Source organism: Myotis myotis, unplaced genomic scaffold (genome assembly GCF_014108235.1).
Source record: "Myotis myotis isolate mMyoMyo1 unplaced genomic scaffold, mMyoMyo1.p scaffold_m19_p_4, whole genome shotgun sequence".
NCBI lineage: Eukaryota > Metazoa > Chordata > Mammalia > Chiroptera > Vespertilionidae > Myotis > Myotis myotis.
The window spans coordinates 121,914,072-121,933,108 of NW_023416346.1; the positions used below are offsets into that span (position 1 = coordinate 121,914,072).

At 41.2% G+C, this 19,037-nt stretch overlaps 1 protein-coding gene across 8 annotated transcripts in view; it reads left to right on the plus strand.

The window, feature by feature from the left end:
• Positions 1-19,037, plus strand: part of SH3KBP1 (SH3 domain containing kinase binding protein 1) — a 332,666-nt gene that overhangs the window by 297,528 nt on the left and 16,101 nt on the right. For all 8 annotated transcript variants that reach the window (XM_036304656.1, XM_036304652.1, XM_036304658.1 and 5 more), the window contains one exon: positions 1,352-1,437. In XM_036304656.1, the coding sequence (XP_036160549.1) occupies positions 1,352-1,437 (86 nt within the window). The remainder of the gene's footprint in view (positions 1-1,351; positions 1,438-19,037) is intronic.

The window sequence follows — 19,037 nt, forward strand, 5'->3', positions numbered from 1 at the left end:
CAGGAGTCGTCCCTGTCAACTCCCTCCCTTACCTCCAGGTTTATAGATCTACTTCAGTTTCCCCCTGCCTCCCTTTACCTCCAGGACAAACTGAACCCTGTGGTACTCAGCTCAGCAGTCTGACCTTTGCCAACCTTTCTCCTTTCACTACTCTCTGGAGACCTCAGGCTTTAGCCTTGGGACCTCTGACCACCCTGGATCCTTGCTCAATCATGTGTCTTACTGATATCCTCACTCCTTTTTCCTCCAAGGCCCAACTGTAATGCCACCTCCTCCATCTGCCCTGGGATTGCCATGCATATCCCCTGCACTGAACCCATCCTCCCAAAAGGGTTTTGATGTGCCTGTATATTACACAGCCAGCCTATACAATTTAGGCTTGTGGTTGTCTGTCTCTTTCTACCATTGAGACCATAAGCCCCTCCAGAGTAGGTACCACCTGGTTTGGCTCTCTCAATACCCCCATCTGTTCCTCATTGTGTGGTTTGGCATCAGGCCAATGTGACTGCTGGAAGCCATAAGATGGACTATTTCTGTTGCTTTCCTGGGAACAACTGCTTGGCTTCTCCCTCTCATTTTATAGGCAACATTTTTTTTTCTGATTTTGCTGCCATCACAGACCTTGGATAATCTCATTTGGGAGCTGCCCTTTTGGAGGAATTTGGAAGAACCTTCTGCTCGTGCATGAATGGGTTGTTTCTCTCATCATCTTGGAGGCCTATTCCTATCCCCAAGGGCTCCTCCTTGCCCAAATACAGAGGGAAGTCACCCGTGTCCTGACGGGCATGGGGGCACCCACCCAAGAGCTGTCTAATTTTACAGCCTGTCCCCGGTGCCAGCTTTCAGGCTGCCAGATCTCAACTTGACACCTTGCGCCTGTCAACAGCCTAGCTGATGTCTCAGCCCCAGGCCAGCAAACCTTTTCCTCAAGGTTAAAAGTAGTTGACCTTTGACAAGCAGCATTGGCTACATTCCTTAGTCCTTAAAAGGGAAGCTCCCAGTTACTGTTTGCTGGTGCTTATTTGGCCAGGAGACAGGGGCAGGGCCTGTGTTGTACCCTGTGTACCAGCAGGAGGGTTTGTGGCTAAAGGTGCATTGCTGAACAGTCATTATTAAAATAGCCATCTTTGAAAATGTGTGCTGGAGAGGGGGGCCTCCAGTCTGTCCGTCGCTTTGCACCAAGGCCAGTGTGGCTGGAAAACTCCTTGGCTCCTACTGAGTTCCTCACAGGCGACAGTGCCACCTGCCCCCCACACAGCGCACTCCTTAACTCGCGTGCAACAAGAAAGCTGACAAAATGACAAGGACACACACCAATTATTAAATGCCTGGACTTGTGTTTTGAATGTAGGGGTGACGGTGCAAAGATTGATTTGGTTGGCAGTTCGCTATCCGGTATCCTGGACAAGGATCTCTCGGACCGCAGCAATGACATCGGTGAGTAAGGAGAACATTCTTGCTTTTCTTTGCACAATTTTGAAGGAACTGAAGAGTTCAGTTTTCCCCTTCAAGCAATCTGGTGAGAACTAACACAGCTATTTAAATGCAAGGCTAACAGCCCTGGTTGGTTTTAGGTGTTGCAGTTTTGTAAACAAGGGAAGCGATGGTGGTTCCCACATTAAAACACAATGCTTGGGAATTTTACTCTCTCCGGCCTTACAAATTCCTTGCAAGGTCCAATGAAAAGAAATGATGAATAAACCTTTTTGTAAAAGTGGGCATTAGCACTTATATTCATATTTTCCAGTGATTTATGCTTTTAATGTAATGAGGTCAATGGGTGAAAATGCAGAATGGCAGAGTTCATTGTGAACACAGCACTAAGTGTTTTGACTTTGAATTAAAATGAGCTTTGCTATAATAATTGCCACTTAGTTCAGAACATGGGTGAGTTTTCCCAAGGTCAAGATACCACCATGTGATAAATTGGAAAGTAGTTAAAGTCTCTGTGGGTAAAAAAGTTGGAGCGTCTTTTGGGGATATGCATGGGTGGGTTTGAGGTCACATGTGTGCTGGTTGAGGCCACTGTTGGTTTCACTTGGGTGACAGCCTTTTTAAGAAGTTCAAATTCAAGGACTAATTTGTTTTAACTTTACATCTTTTATTTGTACCTATCATGGTCATAAGTTAGCACTCTCTCATATTCTACAGAAGAGAGGGGGCTACATTTTGGAATTTGCCTTTTTTAAATTAAAAATTTTTATTTCAAAATAAGTATAGATTTTGCATGCAGTTATAAGAAATAATGCAGAGATCCACATACCCTTTACCCAGGTTCCCCCTATGGTAACATCTTATGAAATTGTAGTGCATGATCACAACCCGGACTATATTGATGTTAATATAGTCTACCAGGTTCCCCAGTTTTGCTAGTACTTGTGTGTATTTAGTTCTGTGTAGTTTTGTCACATGTAGATTTGTGTATCTACCACCACAGTCAAGATACAGAACATTCCATCGCCAGTAGGATCCCTCTGTTGCCTTTTTTAACCACACCCACCTCCCCTTTACCCCTCCTCTTCCCTAACCTCTGGCAGCCACTATCAGGGATTGATTGGACGTGGAAGATTTCTAGCATCATTTACTTTGGCTGCTCAATTTAGAAACAAATGTCTGATAGTTGACAGGCCCTGTAAGAGGCACCAGAGCACCTAACACACACATTCTCATCACCTGAGGTTACTCCTCTGCTGGGGTGCCATTTTCTTCTGAACCTGCAAAAAGAGTTGCATCTTCCAAACTGCTGACCTACAGTCTCTGATCTGATCTGTGAGGGCTTGGGGGTAGGATGTGTCATTGTCACTGTAAACACCAAAAGTACTTGTCTTGTTTCCAGAAACTGTTCTATATCCTCAGTCAGCTTTTGAGAAGCTCAGTCAGGAAACATGACCAAGAGCTTCTGACAGTTTGGGCTGTCACAATAATAATAGAAACTCTGGCCTGCTGTAGCATTTGACCTGGTTAAAGGGCAGGGAAGAACAAAGCAGTTATTGGCTGTAAATGAAAAGGAATTATTGGAGTGAGCCTGATTAAGTTTTGGTTATGTGGCTGCAGTTTAGCATTCAGGCCCCATTTCAAGGCAGGGGTGGGCACAGTGTCAGCGAAGGTACTGTTGTGTGTGTGCGGCCTCCCACAAGAAGGGAGGTATTCTCCCACCTCCAGAATATACAGGGCTGTGCCTTGCTTGTGAAGAACATTGGCCTCAGACCTTTGTTTTCTTTGGGTCTGGAGATGACTAAGGTAGCTATCGCCAAAATATGAATTTCATGTTTTTCAGTCTAACAAGCTAGTTTGTAAATGTTGGAGACATTGATAGAAGGGGTTAGTCTATGGAAGCTTTTCATACTGTGGAAGCTAAGCACCAGCTGTATGTATTAGGAAGTCCATAAAGAAATACTGAGGTTTAGTTTGCTCTTATTTTTACAAGAAGACTATACCAGAAAACTATAATTCCTGAAGCTAATAATTTAACATATATGTTATTTGCATTGTGAGAAATGATAATTGGCCGTTATGAAATCAACCACTACATACTTGAGTGCCTACTACTCGAGTGCAAGGCTGAATGGCTACCTCACACACAGGCCCTGCTTTCCAGGGTGTTGGGGTCTCTTTGGGCCCCTAAGACAGCAAATAAAAAGTGAAGTAACACTGATGGTCTGTATAAATGATGACTGAGTGGTAGAAAGTAATGCTGCTCAGAGTTGGGGATGCTTCTTGGTACCCAGGGTATGAGGGCAGGCTCTGTGAAGGGGGACAGACTTACCTGGATTTGGAAGTTAGATTTGCTTAGGTAGAGGCAGAGATGTGCAGGGAAATCACATGGGGACTGCTGATAGCTGAGCATAGATTCGGCCTGGCTACAGTAGAGTGTTTATTCTGGCATTGGCGGGGCGGGGGGTGAGGAGGAGGAGACTAGAAATGGAAGTCAGGACTGGATTGAGTTGGAGAGGGATGGATTTGTAATTGATTCTGCAGGCAGTGGGAGCCATTGATGGTTGACACTGAAGGAACATGATCAGGTCAAAAAATTCAGATATCGCTGATGGAGCTTTTGGGACAAATGAGATGAAGAAAATATGGGTGTCAAGAGTCAGATTATTTGATAGTTCCAATGATAGACAGTGAGAGAGAGCCTGAATTAAACTGCTCACAAAAGAATTGTGAAAGAAGGAATAGATGAAGAAGCAGCAATGCGAGAGCATTATGGCTTGGCCTCTGTAACAGATTGGATTTGGGAGTGGGTAGGAGGAGAGAATGATTTGTTAGTTATGAGGTTTTAAAGTTGGGTGGCTAGGGAAAAACTGAGTTGGGTAGAAATAAGCATGTCTGGAGGAAGAACTGGTTTGGGGGCAAATGTGATGAATTCATTGAAGCATGTTGAGTTTGAGCTGTGGTCAGACATCCCCATGTCAGTGCTGGATAAAGGTTGAAAATGGAGGGCTGAGGCTGGGGAGGCAGGCAGGATGGCAGGTAGGGATTAGGACTTTCCATGAGACAAGAACACAGAGTTGGAGTCTGCACACCTGGGTTTGAGTGCTGCGGATTCTGCTGCTGCTTGGCTGGGTGGCCTTCTATAAACTACAGACTCTGAACTTCAGCTTCTGTATCTGTAAAGAACACCAAATCTCTACCAACTTCCTCATCTTGTCTTCAAAAATTATATAAAATCACTGGGTGGGCTGCAAAAAGATAGAGATGCTTATTTCTAATGTTTGTGTAGGAGTGATAAAGCCAACAAGAAAAAGAAAATCCTTACCATGAGAAAAAAGAACCTAGAGCTGAAGATCAAATCCTGCTGCGGGAAGCCCACATGTATATAAAGGAAAAGTGGAATCTTGCAACATCACAGGAGCCAATAACAGCTATATTGAGATATAATTTATGTACCGTATATAAAGGGAGGAGAGGATTTTGAGCAAAATGTCTTTAGGCCCAAATGCAGACGTGCTCTTTAGGAGAATAGGACATTGCAGAGCGACTGGCTCTCTTCAGGGCTGCTTTTGTATCTCTGCTTTTGTGGCATGTGTTTATTGCTTTGAATCAAGAAGGAAATTACTTGTACCAGAATGTTTTGTTAGTGCTTCAGACAATTGAAGCTGTCCAAATGTGGGCTGCAGTGAATAGCAGAACACAGTCCTGAAAGCCATTCGCAATCTTCAGTGTTAGCTATAAATAAATATGTTCCTCTTAATAAAGCTATAATTTTAAATTATTATGATATTAAATTAGAGAACATGGCTTTTTCAGACCCTGTGTGGGTAGCTACCAGCATCTGTCAGCCCACGATAATTTAGAATGAAATCAGTTGGTCCCAAACTAAGTTGTTGATGTCATTTTGAGATATTGTTTGTATCAAACTACACAGCCATATTTCAAGGAACATAATAGAAAACATAGATGAGCTCCAACACAGGCCTGTGCATGAATAGAAGCAAAAATTAAATTGTCCGGTTTTCTCTTGCTGACGGAAGACTCTATGTTCCAATTGAATAGGAGATTATAGGCTTCGAAGTCAAGTGCCATAACATTTACTTTTATTATGCCATATATTGCAGTTCCCCTGGCATGGCGGGATTTATTGTTATACTTCAATACTGTGGAGACTTCCCATTTCTTTTCCACTAAAGCACAAGGCAGCCAACCTCCAGGTGGGAATCAGCCTGGGAACTAAGCATCTAGTTTCAACCAATTGACTTATAAAAAGACCTTCTCATTCTTCTTCAGTTGCTTGCCTTCTTTGTTTTAACTTGTTTTTTCCCATTCTATTTGAGTCTTATCAAACTGTTCCCACTTCCATCTCTTTAAATGGACACCACCCCTTTTTCACTTGAGGAAGCAGAAGATTTCCCCTCCATCTTCCCCTCCCCACCCACAGACCCACACTTCACTTGGTAGTCAGCTTGGGGCCAAGTGTCAAAAGCTTTAAAGTCAATGGATTTAGGATGAGGATCTGGTTTAAAAGCTATGAAGACTAACTTTAACTTGCCCTCATTCTCTCACAGATGCCTTCTAGGCCTATTCATTTGGACCAGGAAATCAAAAAGCATTTTCCTACACCCTGAGAATGCTATTAAGAGCTAATCAATTTGGGGTGCTGACAAGTTTCTAAAACTGGATTGTGGCGATGGTCACACAATTCTGTAAATTTACTAAAAATGCCCGAGTTGTATTCTTAAAATGGGTGACCTTCATGGTATACAAAGTGTACCTCAATAAAGCTGTTAAAAATGGGGTGGGGGAGGGGAAAAGCTAATTGTAATTCTCTTAGCGCTCACTTTGAGGTCTTAATGTCAAAAAAGATATATATATATATATATATATATATATATATATATATATATATATATATGTAATTTATAAGTAAGGGGTTAAAAATGCCCCTTTGACCCACTGTATAAAATAGTTGTATTTAGACTAATAGCCATTATATTTGGTGTTTCTGAGTCCTCTGTAAACCAGTCTTTTATAAATAGCATTATGTTGTGTGTATGTTTTAAGTTTTTAAATCGTTATTGTTGAAAGTATTACATATGTCCCCTTTTATCCCCCATTGACCTCTTCTACCCTGCCCCGCCTCTGCCCCAGGCCTTCACCACCCTATGTCTATGTCCATGGGTTATTCATATATGTATACAAGTTATTTGGTTGATCTCTTCCCCCCCACCCCCATTCCCTCACCCCACCTTCCCCCTGAGATTCTGCAGTCTGTTCCATGCTTCTATATCTCTGGATGAATTTTGTTCATGAATTTATTTTGTTCATTAGATCCCACATATGAGTGAGATCATGTGACACTTGTCTTTTTCTGACTGGTTTATTTTGCTTAGCATAATGCTCTCCAGGTTCCTCCATGCAGTCTCAAAGGGTAAGAGTTTCTTCTTTTTTACTGCTGCATACTATTCCATGCTGTAAATGTACCACAGCTTGTTTATCCACTCATCTACTGATGGGCACTTGGACTATTTCCAGATCTTAGCTATTGTAAATTGTGCTGCTATGAACATAGGGGTGCATATATTCTTTCTGATTGGTGTTTCAGAATTCTTAGGATATACTCCTAGAAATGGGATCACTGGGTCAAATGGCAGGTCCATTTTAAAATTTTTGAGGGACCTCCATACTGTTTTTCACAGTGGCTGTACCAGTCTGCATTCCCACCAGCAATGTACTAGGGTTCCCTTTTCTCCATATCCTTGCCAGCACTTGTCATTTGTTGATTTGTTGGTGATAGTCATTCTGACAGGTGTGAGGTGATAGCCTCATTGTCATTTTAATTTACATCTCCCTGATGATTAGTGACTTTGGGCATTTTTTCATATGTCTCTTGGCCATCTGTATGTCCACTTTGGAGAAGTATTTATTTAGGTTCTTTGCCCATTTTTAAATTGGATTGTTTGTCTTCCTTTTGTTAAAGTGTATGAGTTCCTTATATATTTTGGATATTAACCCCTTATTGGATGTATCATTGACAAATATGTTCTCCTATGCAATGGACTCTCTTTTCATTTTGTTGATGGTTTCTTTTGCTGTGCAGAAGCTTTTTATTTTGATGTAGTCCCATTTGTTTATTTTCTCCTTAGTTTCATTTGCCCTAGGAGATGTATCGGTAAACAGGTAAACATATTGCTATGAGAGATGTCTGAGATTTTGCTTCCTATGGTTTCTTCTAAGATTTTTATAGTTTCATGACTTACATTTAGGTCTTTTATCCATTTTGAGTTTATTCTTGTACATGGTATAAGTTGATGGTCTAGTTTCATTTTTTGTCAAATGCTTTTTCTGCGTCTATTGATATGATCATGTGATTTTGTCTTTCAATTTGTTTGTGTGATGTATCACCTTTATTGACTTGTGAATATTGTACCAGCTTTGCATCCCTGGAATAAATACCACTTGGTCATGGTGTATGATCTTTTTAATCTATTGCTGGTTCTGATTTGCTAATATTTTGTTGAGAATTTTAGCATCTATGTTTATCAGGGATATTGCCCTGTAATTCTCTTTCTTTGTAGTGTCTTTATCTGGTTTTGGAATTAGGATATTGCCGGCCTCATAAAAAATAAATAGCACTATGTTTTAGATGTGTTAAGAAAGCTCTCTAAAAGCATGGGGGGGGGTACCCTTTTGTAATACAAATAGGTTCCCTTAAGGTGTTAAATAAGGATATTGTTTTACAAAGACTTTTTTATTGAGTTTAGAGAGAGAGAGGGAAAAACATCAATTTGTTGTTCCACTTATTTATGCATTCATTGATTGATTCTTTTCTGTGCCCTGACCCAGATCAAACTTGTAACCTTGGCATGTCTGGACGATGTTTGAACCAACTGAGCTATCTGGCCAGGGCTACAAAATTTTCTTAAATTGAGGCCCAGCTGGCCCAGCCGGTGTGGCTCAGTGACTGACCGTCAACCTATGAACCAGGAGGTCATGGTTCGATTCCCCTGATCAGGGCACTGCCCAGATTGCAGACTTGATCCCCAGTGGGGGGCATGTAGGAGGCAGTGGATCAATGATTCTCATCATTGATGTTTCTATCTCTCCCTCTGCTTTCCTCTCTGAAATCAATAAAAGTATTTTTTTAATTGAGATCCAGCTGGACATTGATAAGTATGATTACAGCTGTAGTTATAGAATATTCACAAAATGTTTGGAAGACTTAGGAGTGTTTTCTAAGAATATTTGTAAGTAGAATATATCTTTATAATCCTGATTCCTCTTTTAGGTACAATTTGCAGATAGTTGCTTCTGAAGAATGTAGCTGTGTATTTAATGTCCTAGTGTGAGAACCATTCCTCCAGTACAGTTACGAGTGTATGCTCCCTTTCTTCATCTGCCTTCTCCTATCTTCCTGAGGTTATAGTGCAGGGGTCCTCAAACTTTTTAAACAGGGGGCCAGTTCACTGTCCATCCCTCAGACTGTTGGAGGGCCGGACTATAGTTTTAAAAAAAACTATGAACAAATTCCTATGCACACTGCACATATCTTATTTTGAAGTAAAAAAACAAAACGGGAACAAATACAATATTTGTATTTGCATGTGGCCCACGGGTCGTAGTTTGAGGACCCCTGTTATAGTGGGTGAAATAATAGCAGCCAGAGTGAGCAAGGGGAAGGAAAGAAGGAACTAACAGTGACTGGGGCGCCACCTAGACATCTTGTATGTTTTGAGTATTCTCATCATCACCAGCCCTGTAAGGGAGATGTAATGACTCTCATTTTCATAGGGAAGGGACAGGGGATAAAGAAAGCCAGGTAATTTGGGCAAGGTTAATGGGCTAGTGAGTAGCAGAGTTTGATTTGAACCCAGGTCTCCCTGACACCTGGGCCAGATATTTCAGCGCATGAAGTTGGTCTGCATCAGCAGTTCTCAACCATTTTCCCCAGATGTTTAATGATGTCTGGAGATATTTCTGGTTGGCACAGCATGGAGGTGGGGGTGGGATCTACTGGCATCTAGTGGGTAGAAACCAAGGACACTACTAAACATTCCACAGTGCACAGGACAACCCCAAAATAAGGACCAGTCTGGCCCTAAATGTCAACAGCACCAAGGTTGAGAAAGCCTGGCTGATGTCAAGAATCTGATGGTGAATTGGGAACTGCTGGGCCAAGGACAGTGTCCCCTCAAGTGCAGGCTTGTGGCCCATCTCATTTCCTGAGAATCTCTATAAAACACAATTTGAAATAGTTTCAGAGTTTTTTGCAACTGATGACTTTATATGCAAAAAAGTAAGTATATTTGAAGTAATTGAATATCAACCAAGAAAGTCTCCATGACCTTTGAGAGAGTACTCTTCCTCAGGCTTATGGTAAATCACTTGCTCTAGAAAAAAAAATGATATGATTTGAGTCTGATTTTTACATGGGAGGATTTTTATATTTGGGATTAGATACTCCCAAGATTTAATATTCAGTGTTTAAGTGAGTATTAAATAAAAAGACAATAAACATGAAATTTAATTAATGCTATATTATAAATTTGTGCTCTGTATACTGAAGCTTTTCATGATATATATGAAGCCATTTAATAGTGACTATTACCACAAAATTTTTGTTATGATACCAAATCTCTATAAACAAGTGATTAAATTCAAAAGCTTTTGGCATTTTTGCCTTTTCCCATAAGAAATCATTTCTTGGGGTCTTTGGACAGATTTGCAGGGAAGGCTTAGATCCCTGGCTTTGAGCTATTGGTTTTCCTGTCCTTTTTTATATTTTAAATTTCCCCTTTGATCCTTGTAGCATTTCAGGTCAGTTAAAGTGAATTCTCGGCTTTAATAGGACAACATATACTGTGTCCTGTCTGTCTTAAAGAACCTCCAAGAGTGACATTTGAAGTGTTCCAGATGGACTGCTGGCTGACTGTGTGTGTGAGTGAGCCATGCCTCTCAGCTCTCTTGGGGCTAGCTGCTCTGACATGAGAACTTACATGCAAGGGCCACAGCTCACTCCTACAGTGTCTCTTTACCAGTGACCTTAAGACACGGCCTTGGGGATCAAGAATGTGGCTGACATTACCCATGCAGAAAAGAGGAAGATGTGATCTCTGTTATGTCAGGGTCAAGTCTGTGGATGAGGCTGTGAAGTGTGTGTGTGTGTGTGTGTGTGTGTGTGTGTGTGTGTGTGTGTGTACATATGCCACTCTGGATCCTATTCAGGGACACAAATCATGATCAGACTTCACTTTCTATCAGGATATTTGAGAAGCAATATGCATTTCTCAAGCATAATGACAAAAAGCAAAAGAGACTGTGCTTAGTCAAGTAAGTGCTTTATACCAAGGAAGTGAAACAGATTGAACTTCTTGACTCCTGTTAATTCAGAACAGGTTCTATGCCTGGACCTCTCCCTGCAGTGCCTCTGCCCTGGTTCCTGACTTTTCACCTAAGACTCTTAGGGCTCAAAGCCTAGGTTTGCGCTGAGTAAATGAGCTCAAGCTGGCAACCAACACTGGTTTCAAAATCAGCTCACAAACCTCAAGGAGATGGGCTGGCGGCAAGGCCTATCCCCAGTATTCCCAAGAGTCGGATCCCAGATGTAAACCAGGGGTGTCCACTAAGAGACCTTCGCAGAAACATTGGCCCACACCAAAACCGAAGTGCTCACCTCTGCCTGCTTGGTCCCCCTTAGGGCAGTCCTGGCATTTGGCAGTCCATCGCATTGGCTGGGTTTGTACTTAGGTTTGATGGGTTCCATACACATCTTTTACCCCATCACATCCAATAAGCACAAAAGTAACAAACATTCAACGTGTCAGTAGCAAAAGTCTCATGAATACTATAGAAACACAGGTGTACATTAAATAAATCAAAGTGAGGGGATGGTAACAAATGTTGCATAGCCTCATGAGAGTATTTGAGGGTGTGAATTATTCTCATTCACAAAAAGTGAACAGTGCCATGCTGCCTGAGCCACCTACAGCTATTAGCCTGCTCAGAGGAAAAGTAACTGACAGGTGAGAGGAGTGGAGGGACATTCAGGTGTGTAGCAAGCTCAGTTCAGACAGCCCTTGGCTTGGAGAGCTTCACAGTACTCAGTAGTCATTTGCATTAGTGGTCCAGCCCAGAAGCTTACCTGTGTGCAGAGGCAGCATATGCGCCCCTGGGATTTTGGTTGCCTGCCTCTCTGTGGTCAGGGCCCTCGAATTCTTCCTTCATCCCAATGACTTGAGCATTCTGCTTTTGCTACATGCTGAGACCATTTATACTAGTAGCTTTGAGCATACAAATGTAGAGGGGTTAAAGTAAGCTATGCACAGCAAAGGGACTTATATAGTACTTGTTACATTCAGTGTGCTCAGCTGAGGCCTCTGAACTAGGGAATGAATGTGGAGGCAAGAAGAGAACAGGTGATGTTCAGCTCTGATTGCACATGGCATTTATTTGACCTGAAGTACCCCCTCTGCCCACTGCCTGTGGCTCAAAGATTGGCAGGGCCCAATTATGGCTTCCATTTGACCTGGAAATATCCAGGGGGCTATACCACCTGCCAGAAAACCATGCTCAAGTGCCCCTTAGCCATACTAAAAGCATAATAAACAAACTACACATTATTAAGTAGGAAAGCTGAATTATCAACCCCTTTCTCTAGCCATATACTTTTGTTTAAGGTATGGTCTAGAGCAGTGGTTGGCCTTCTCAGCCCCTTGCTACCTTTGATTCACTGAATGAGAAAAGTGATGAGCACTTGAGGAGTGAGGTCGGTGAGACCCACTAGAAGGTTATTAGATCTGGTGATGACAAGCTAAGGATGAGGTGTAAGGGAGCCCAGATTTAGAACCAAAAGAAGTCTCTTTATTTAGTTATGAGGCGACCTGCAGTGATGCTCTTTATCCCCTGAGGCCTGAGCCATCTCTCCCTGAGGTTGTTCATAATCTTTGGAATTTCATAGAATCACCTACCAAACAAAATAGGCTTTTAATGTGAGGGAGTGCTGATTTTTATTTCACTAATTAAACACATTTTAAAAAATGATTGCCATCGCTCGTTCAGTGTGCCTCAGTGGTTTAGCATTGTCCCATGCACCAGGATGTCGGCGGTTCACATGCCCCAGTTGCAGTTGCTGGCTCAATCCCTGGTAGGGGGTGTGCAGGAGGCAGCCAATTGATGTTGATGTTTCTCTCTTATCGATGTTTCTCTCTCCCTCTCCCTTCCTCTCTCTCTCTCTCAAATCAATAAAAACATATTTAAAAAACAAAACAAAAATATGAATGCCATCACCTAGTAGAAAGGATATAATCTCCAAGTTTTTTTAAATGAACAGATTTAGCTTACTGGGAGACTCACGATGTTGGCCTTCTTTTTCTCCTTATGACTGGCGATAACTTTATCATGGACGCATGCATACCAGTTCATGAGGTGGCATTTGAAAACCACAGGTCAGGCACTTGTCTGCAGAGATGAGCAGGGAGAGGAGAAATGTCAGTGGGAGTGCATACAAAAGGCCCCAGAGAGAGGCAGGTGTTGAAGCTCTGGCAAAAACTCACCACCCAGATATGTACAATTAGATTACCTTTTTTATAGAGATACAGTTGCTTGTGATTTTTTAAAAATCACCCATGGAATGTCAGAGTTTTAAGAACACTTTAACTACTTTGTACCTCTGTCCTGTTTCCCCCGGGGCTGGAGAATGGAGCCCACCAGCCCTTCTAGCAGTTTGGGAGGCACTACCCTCCTTGCATGCAGTGAAAAGGGCACTGGGCTTCAGACAGGTGGTATCTCCTCCTCAGATTTTTTACTCAGCATAAATATGGGCTTCTGTGTAATTCTGGACATTAGGATGTTGTTTCACACGTGCATTAAAATTTTCTGTGTCGGACTGCTCTTCCTTTGTCTAAGTAGAGTGCATTGACTAAGATGGAATGCCCTGTGTGACTTGCTCACTAAAAGGAAACTGACCCTCAGCCCGTTTGCATATCCCCCTACATCAGACCATTGGACCTGCCTCACACCCCTTTTGATTTTGGTTTTTCATCTTTAAACCAGAGGCTTGGATAAAATGATCAAAGGGACTCGGGTCAAACTCTCAGCCTTATTTCTCTGAATCTGTTTCTTTTAGCTGAGTTGTCTGGACGTTGAGAAAACTGCTCTTTTGGTAACCTCTGAATCCTCTTTAAGATGAAATAGCTTATTCTTTTATTTGTCTCTTTTCCTCAATTCCTTTAGTTCTATTAGTTCCTTTAACCTAGAATTGATCATTTGTCCCTTTCTGAGGTCTCATCTAGGCTTTCTTTGGCCTAAAGATTTTTGCTTATAAAAGATTTGCTGGCCACCTTAGTCAGTTTGGCTCAGTGGATAGAGTGTCGGCCTGTGGACTGAAGGGTCCCAGGTTCAATTCAGTCAAGGGTACATACCTCGGTTACAGGCTCCTCCCCAGCCCAGGCCCTGGTCAGGTGCATGCAGGAGGCAGTTAATCGATGTGTTTTTCCCACATTGATATAACATAAACCAGCTGGCTAAGATTTTGATAGCTGCATCTGGAATCAATCATTTCATACCTATTCTACTCAGTCGTGTCTTTATTTTAAAGAGTTTCTCCCATATATATGTTAGCATATGTTTTTTTAAATATATATTTTATTGATTTTTTACAGAGAGGAAGGGAGAGGGATAGAGAGCTAGAAACATCGATGAGAAACATTGATCAGCTGCCTCCTGCACACCCCCTACTGGGTATGTGCCCTCAACCGAGGTACATGCCCTTGACCGGAATCAAACCTGGGACCCTTCAGTCTGCAGGCCGATGCTCTATCCACTAAGCCAAACCAGTCAGGGCGAGTATATGTTTTGATCATTCATATACTAATGCCCCCCAATTACAAAGGGAATGGGTGCTTACTTTAAAAAAATAAAAGAACCCAGGAAGCTAGAAAGTACAGTCCCCTAGTATCTCAATCTCTCCCTGACATAATTACTGTTCATTTGTTACACATACTTTTAGAAATGGATGAATTTTTTAATGTGATCATGTTATATATACGGTTCTGATTCATTATTTTTTTACTAAGTAATGCATGCTTAACATCTTTTCATGTAAGTCACATAGATCAACCTTATACTTTTAAAGGCTAAGTGATATTCTATTGTATGATTCTACCATAATCAGTTCTCTAGAAGCAATGCGTGAAGAGGAGCCTAAGACAGGAATCTGAGAATGGGATTACTTGTACCTTAGGGGGCCATGGAAACTTCTCAGACTGCACATAGTGCTCATCTTCTTATGTGTTCTCTCTTCAAACTTATCTCTTGAGAGCCCTGGTGTCGCCCTGGTGTCATCCTGTTTCTCCTTTTCCTGTTCCCCTTTTCCAATTGCCCTCTCCTATTTTATATGGCAGAGCCAATTTCTTGTCCAGTCCAGGGGTATAAAAACTCCTGGTGCAAACTAAGAGACAGTTCTAAGATTGGTGTTGGAATTGAGAAACTGAGTGACTCTACCAACTGGACAAAAAATCCATTTACAAGTCAGTTGGTTTCCAATTCATTGCTTTTAGCAAAATTGAAAAAAATCTCTACTGAGCTGTACGTTGATGGATTGTTAAAAATAGTTCTTGATGATTCTAAACCACTCTCTGAGTTTTGGTATATAACTCGAAAGGACTTCAAAGAACCGACTGACTTTGTGATAAAATTTTTTACATTTCCATCTACCACTATTTACGTGAACAAAGTTTCTTGGCACTTACAACTATAAAATGAAAAATAGGAATAGAATTGGTATTAAACCATGTCATTTTTGTGCTAAGTAATAATCATCCAATATGCATGAAGTATCTGGGGGGGGACCCAATAAAATTCTATGTTTTATGCTTATAAATTATCAAAATGTGTGGTATGTGTATATACATATGTTTTGATCATTCATATACTAATAATTATAATTATAACTCAGTCCAGAAGAAAAATAATTTTTACACTTAGAGTGTTATGATTTCAGGAAATAAAATCATAAATTTCTATTTACATGCATTTTATAGCATAAAAGATAATAATTAACAAAGGCCAAAAATACATAAAATTCAGCAGTGGAAGTTTAATGGAATACGAATTCCAGAAGGGGAAAGGAATGATGCAAAATTTTCAACTGTTAAAGAAAAGCTTATTCATGACCCTTTTTATTTTAACTATTTTTAAGTATATTTTATTGTTTTTTTACAGAGAGGAAGGGAGAGGGATAGAGAGTTAGAAACATCGATGAGAGTGAAACATTGATCAGCTGCCTCCTGCACACCCACTACGGGGGATGTGCCCACAAACAAGGTACATGCCCTTGACTGGAATCGAACCTGGGACCCTTCAGTCCGCAGGGTGATGCTCTATCCACTGAGCCAAACCAGTTAGGGCTATTCATGACCTTTTTAAATTGATGATGGTAGTTGTTACATTGCTGTGGTATTCAAATACATATTGAATGTATTTAAGAGAACAATAAAGTTATGTTTTAAAATATCAATATTTAGATTATAGCAAAGTATATCCTTTGTGACTAAAACTTATACAAAATTTTAGATGTCAGCTTAAGATATGTGAGGGGATACATGGGTTTTCAAAATCATTTTAGAAGGTACACTGGCAAAACAGTCTGAAGACCACTGGCCTCATAAGTATATCAATCTACACTTAGATAAACATTTCTACAGGTTAATTTGTAGAAGTGGAATATGTGAAGGTTTACACATATACCTTTGGCAATAGGTATTGCCAAATGGCATCTCAAAAAGGTTGTGCAAGGTTCCTGAGAACTACTATTTCCAGTAAAAGAAATACACTTTTATTAAATCTTTTTGCATAGCAAGTTGGGCCTATGTTGAACAGTTTTTAAAGGCATGAAAATGTGACAGGTTGCTTTTCCCCACTTAACATGGCTTATTATTGATTCACATGAAGCACTTTACCTCTCCTCAGTGCTAGACTTCAATAAGACATATGCACCCTTCTCCTGATCTAAATTTGGTCCCCATGCTATCATTGCTAATTTCATCTTTTTACCTTGCTTTCATAGTAGCTAGCAGTTGTGTGTGTGTGTGTGTGTGTGTGTGTGTGTGTGTGTGTGTGTGTGTGTGTGAGAGAGAGAGAGAGAGAGAGAGAGAGAGAGAGAGTGAGTTTCTCTTAGGGGGCTCGAAGCTTCATGAAGCAGGGACCATCGCTATTTTGTCTATCCCTGTATCCCCCCCATGCCTAGCCTGGATACTGGCTCATAGTTCTCACTCAGTAAATATGCCTTCAGTGAATGGACTGAACATGAATGAGAAGAAATACCATGATGTTGGGTCATGATGAGATCTTTGTTGCCACTAGCCACAAGTGACTGTTTAATTTAATTTCAGTAATCACCCTTAGCCATAGTCCGTGCACTCATTAGCCACATGGGACTAGTGGCTACCATATTGGATAGTATAGCTATAGTAGGTTCTGATCATCACAGCCAAGTTTTAATGGATAGTGCTGATTTAGAGTGGTTACTTGCATCCTCAAAATTATCACTATGCCTGGCATGCAATAGATATTTAATAAATGTTTGATTAAGTGGATGAATAAATAAACTCCTAATATCCCTCTCTTATTCTTGTAATAGATTTCTCATTCTAAGCCATATTCCACTCCACAGGCTGCCACCAGGGATATTAAAGTACAGATCTGAGTATGTCCCTTCACTGCTTGAAGTTTTTCCCAAGTTCCCATGAAATCCCAGTGCCTTACGTTTCCATGTAAACATTACTTTGAACTGAATAGCCAAACATTCTCAGTTAACTTAACTAACTCCTTCCATTTCTTGCCAGAGATTTCCTTAAAGAGGTCAGCCTCTTTTTCTATCCTTTTAAAGCACATTTGAATAAAATAGAAAAAGGCAGTTTGTTATCAAAGCATACAGTGATTTCTTCACCAAAGAAAATTACTTTTTTTTTTAGTATATTTTCTTGTTCTTGATGTAGAAACAAATCTCAGAATTCACCATTGGTTGAATGAGGAAAGTAAGGTCAAGTGTTCCTGCTGTCTGTCCAGTGCTCTGTAGTGGAAAGAATTCCACAGATCTGAATTGGAGTGTGGGCCCTGTCACTTTGTGAGTGTGACCTTGAGCAAATGATCTAACCTCTGACCTTCCCTCTCTCCCTTTATGGAATAGAACAGCACCTACAGAGCGTGGGTTTTGGGGAGGATTACATGAGCGCACATGTGTGAAGGATGGAGTAGTAGAGTGACTGAACAGTAGCTCAAACCTGTTTACTCTCAGCAGCTTGCATCTTGCAAACATCACACCTGGATTGTAAATGAAAACACAACAACTAATCTGCTATATCCTTACACATTTTGGAGGGCTTATTTTCCTGCAGAAGCTGATCATTGCTCAAATGAGAATTTTTTCGTTGGTGAGTCAGCTAACACAGGTGTTCATTTGACCCCCAATTATGGGCATATCTTTGTAGTCTGCACAGATGTTCCACCACTAGTCACATGATTTACGTGCAGGGTGAGATTTCCTCCCTGCAGCCCTGCGGGTTTAGAGTTTACTCATACCTTAAATCTTAATGTTTAAAAAGTATGTGTGTTTTTTTCATTAAGTTTTAGCCTTACTATTAGATCTCTGTCTCCTAATCCCACAATTCCATCAATGGTGTATGAAAACAAAATTCTGTCTGTGTGATTTGAAAGAGTTTTCACATAATCTCTCATTTACAAAAGAATAACTCTCCAAAGCTGATAGCTCAGATCATTCTCTTTTTTTTCTGGTAGAAAAACTGAAGCTCAGAAAGGTTGTTTGTTAATTTATTCATTGATCATTAATTGAACACTCACCTCAAGCCAGGAATGATGTTAGGCCCGGGACAAACAGAGATAGCAGCCACAGTGTTTTCCCTGGCTCATGGGGGAGATAGATAAGTCAACAAAGAATGTCAGTTCAGGGTGCTAAATGCTGAGATTGGAGTGATGGGTGACTAGGGGAGCAACCAAGCCAGACTTTAGGGTGCAATCTGGCTTCTTGGAAAAGATCCCAGTTGCCCGAGCCAAGCCTTGATGGCCCCAGTGGAAGGGAGGAGAGGAGAGGGGACAAAGTTGGCTGAGGGACAGAGAGAGGAGGGACTGGCTCTAAGGCACTGGGATTTCATGGAAACGTGGGAAGAACTTCAAGCATTGAAGGGACACACTCAGATCTGTACTTTAACATCCCTGGTGGCAGCCTATGGAGTGGTATGGGGCTTAGAGTGAGAAATCTATTATAGCGTTTCCAGGTGAGAAGTTCCACCACTTTAGTGATCCTTGACAGGAGCATGTGGAAGGAGGGATGGCTTCCAGAGATAATGGGAGATAGTGATGTTGCCAGGTTTCAAAGGAAGGAAACTTCCATTCCAGGGCTTTTTCGAGTCCAGAGCAGTGAGCCGCAATGAATAAACAGAGCCATTTAAGAGCTTGCAAATAGTTATTTTGGTGACAGCTGGCTTGTCTCATACTTCTGACTTTTTCTTCTCTGTGTTTTCAGTGGATGTGCTTTAGGTCACCTGTGGTCACTCATAAAATCCCTCCTATCCGTGGAAAATGAG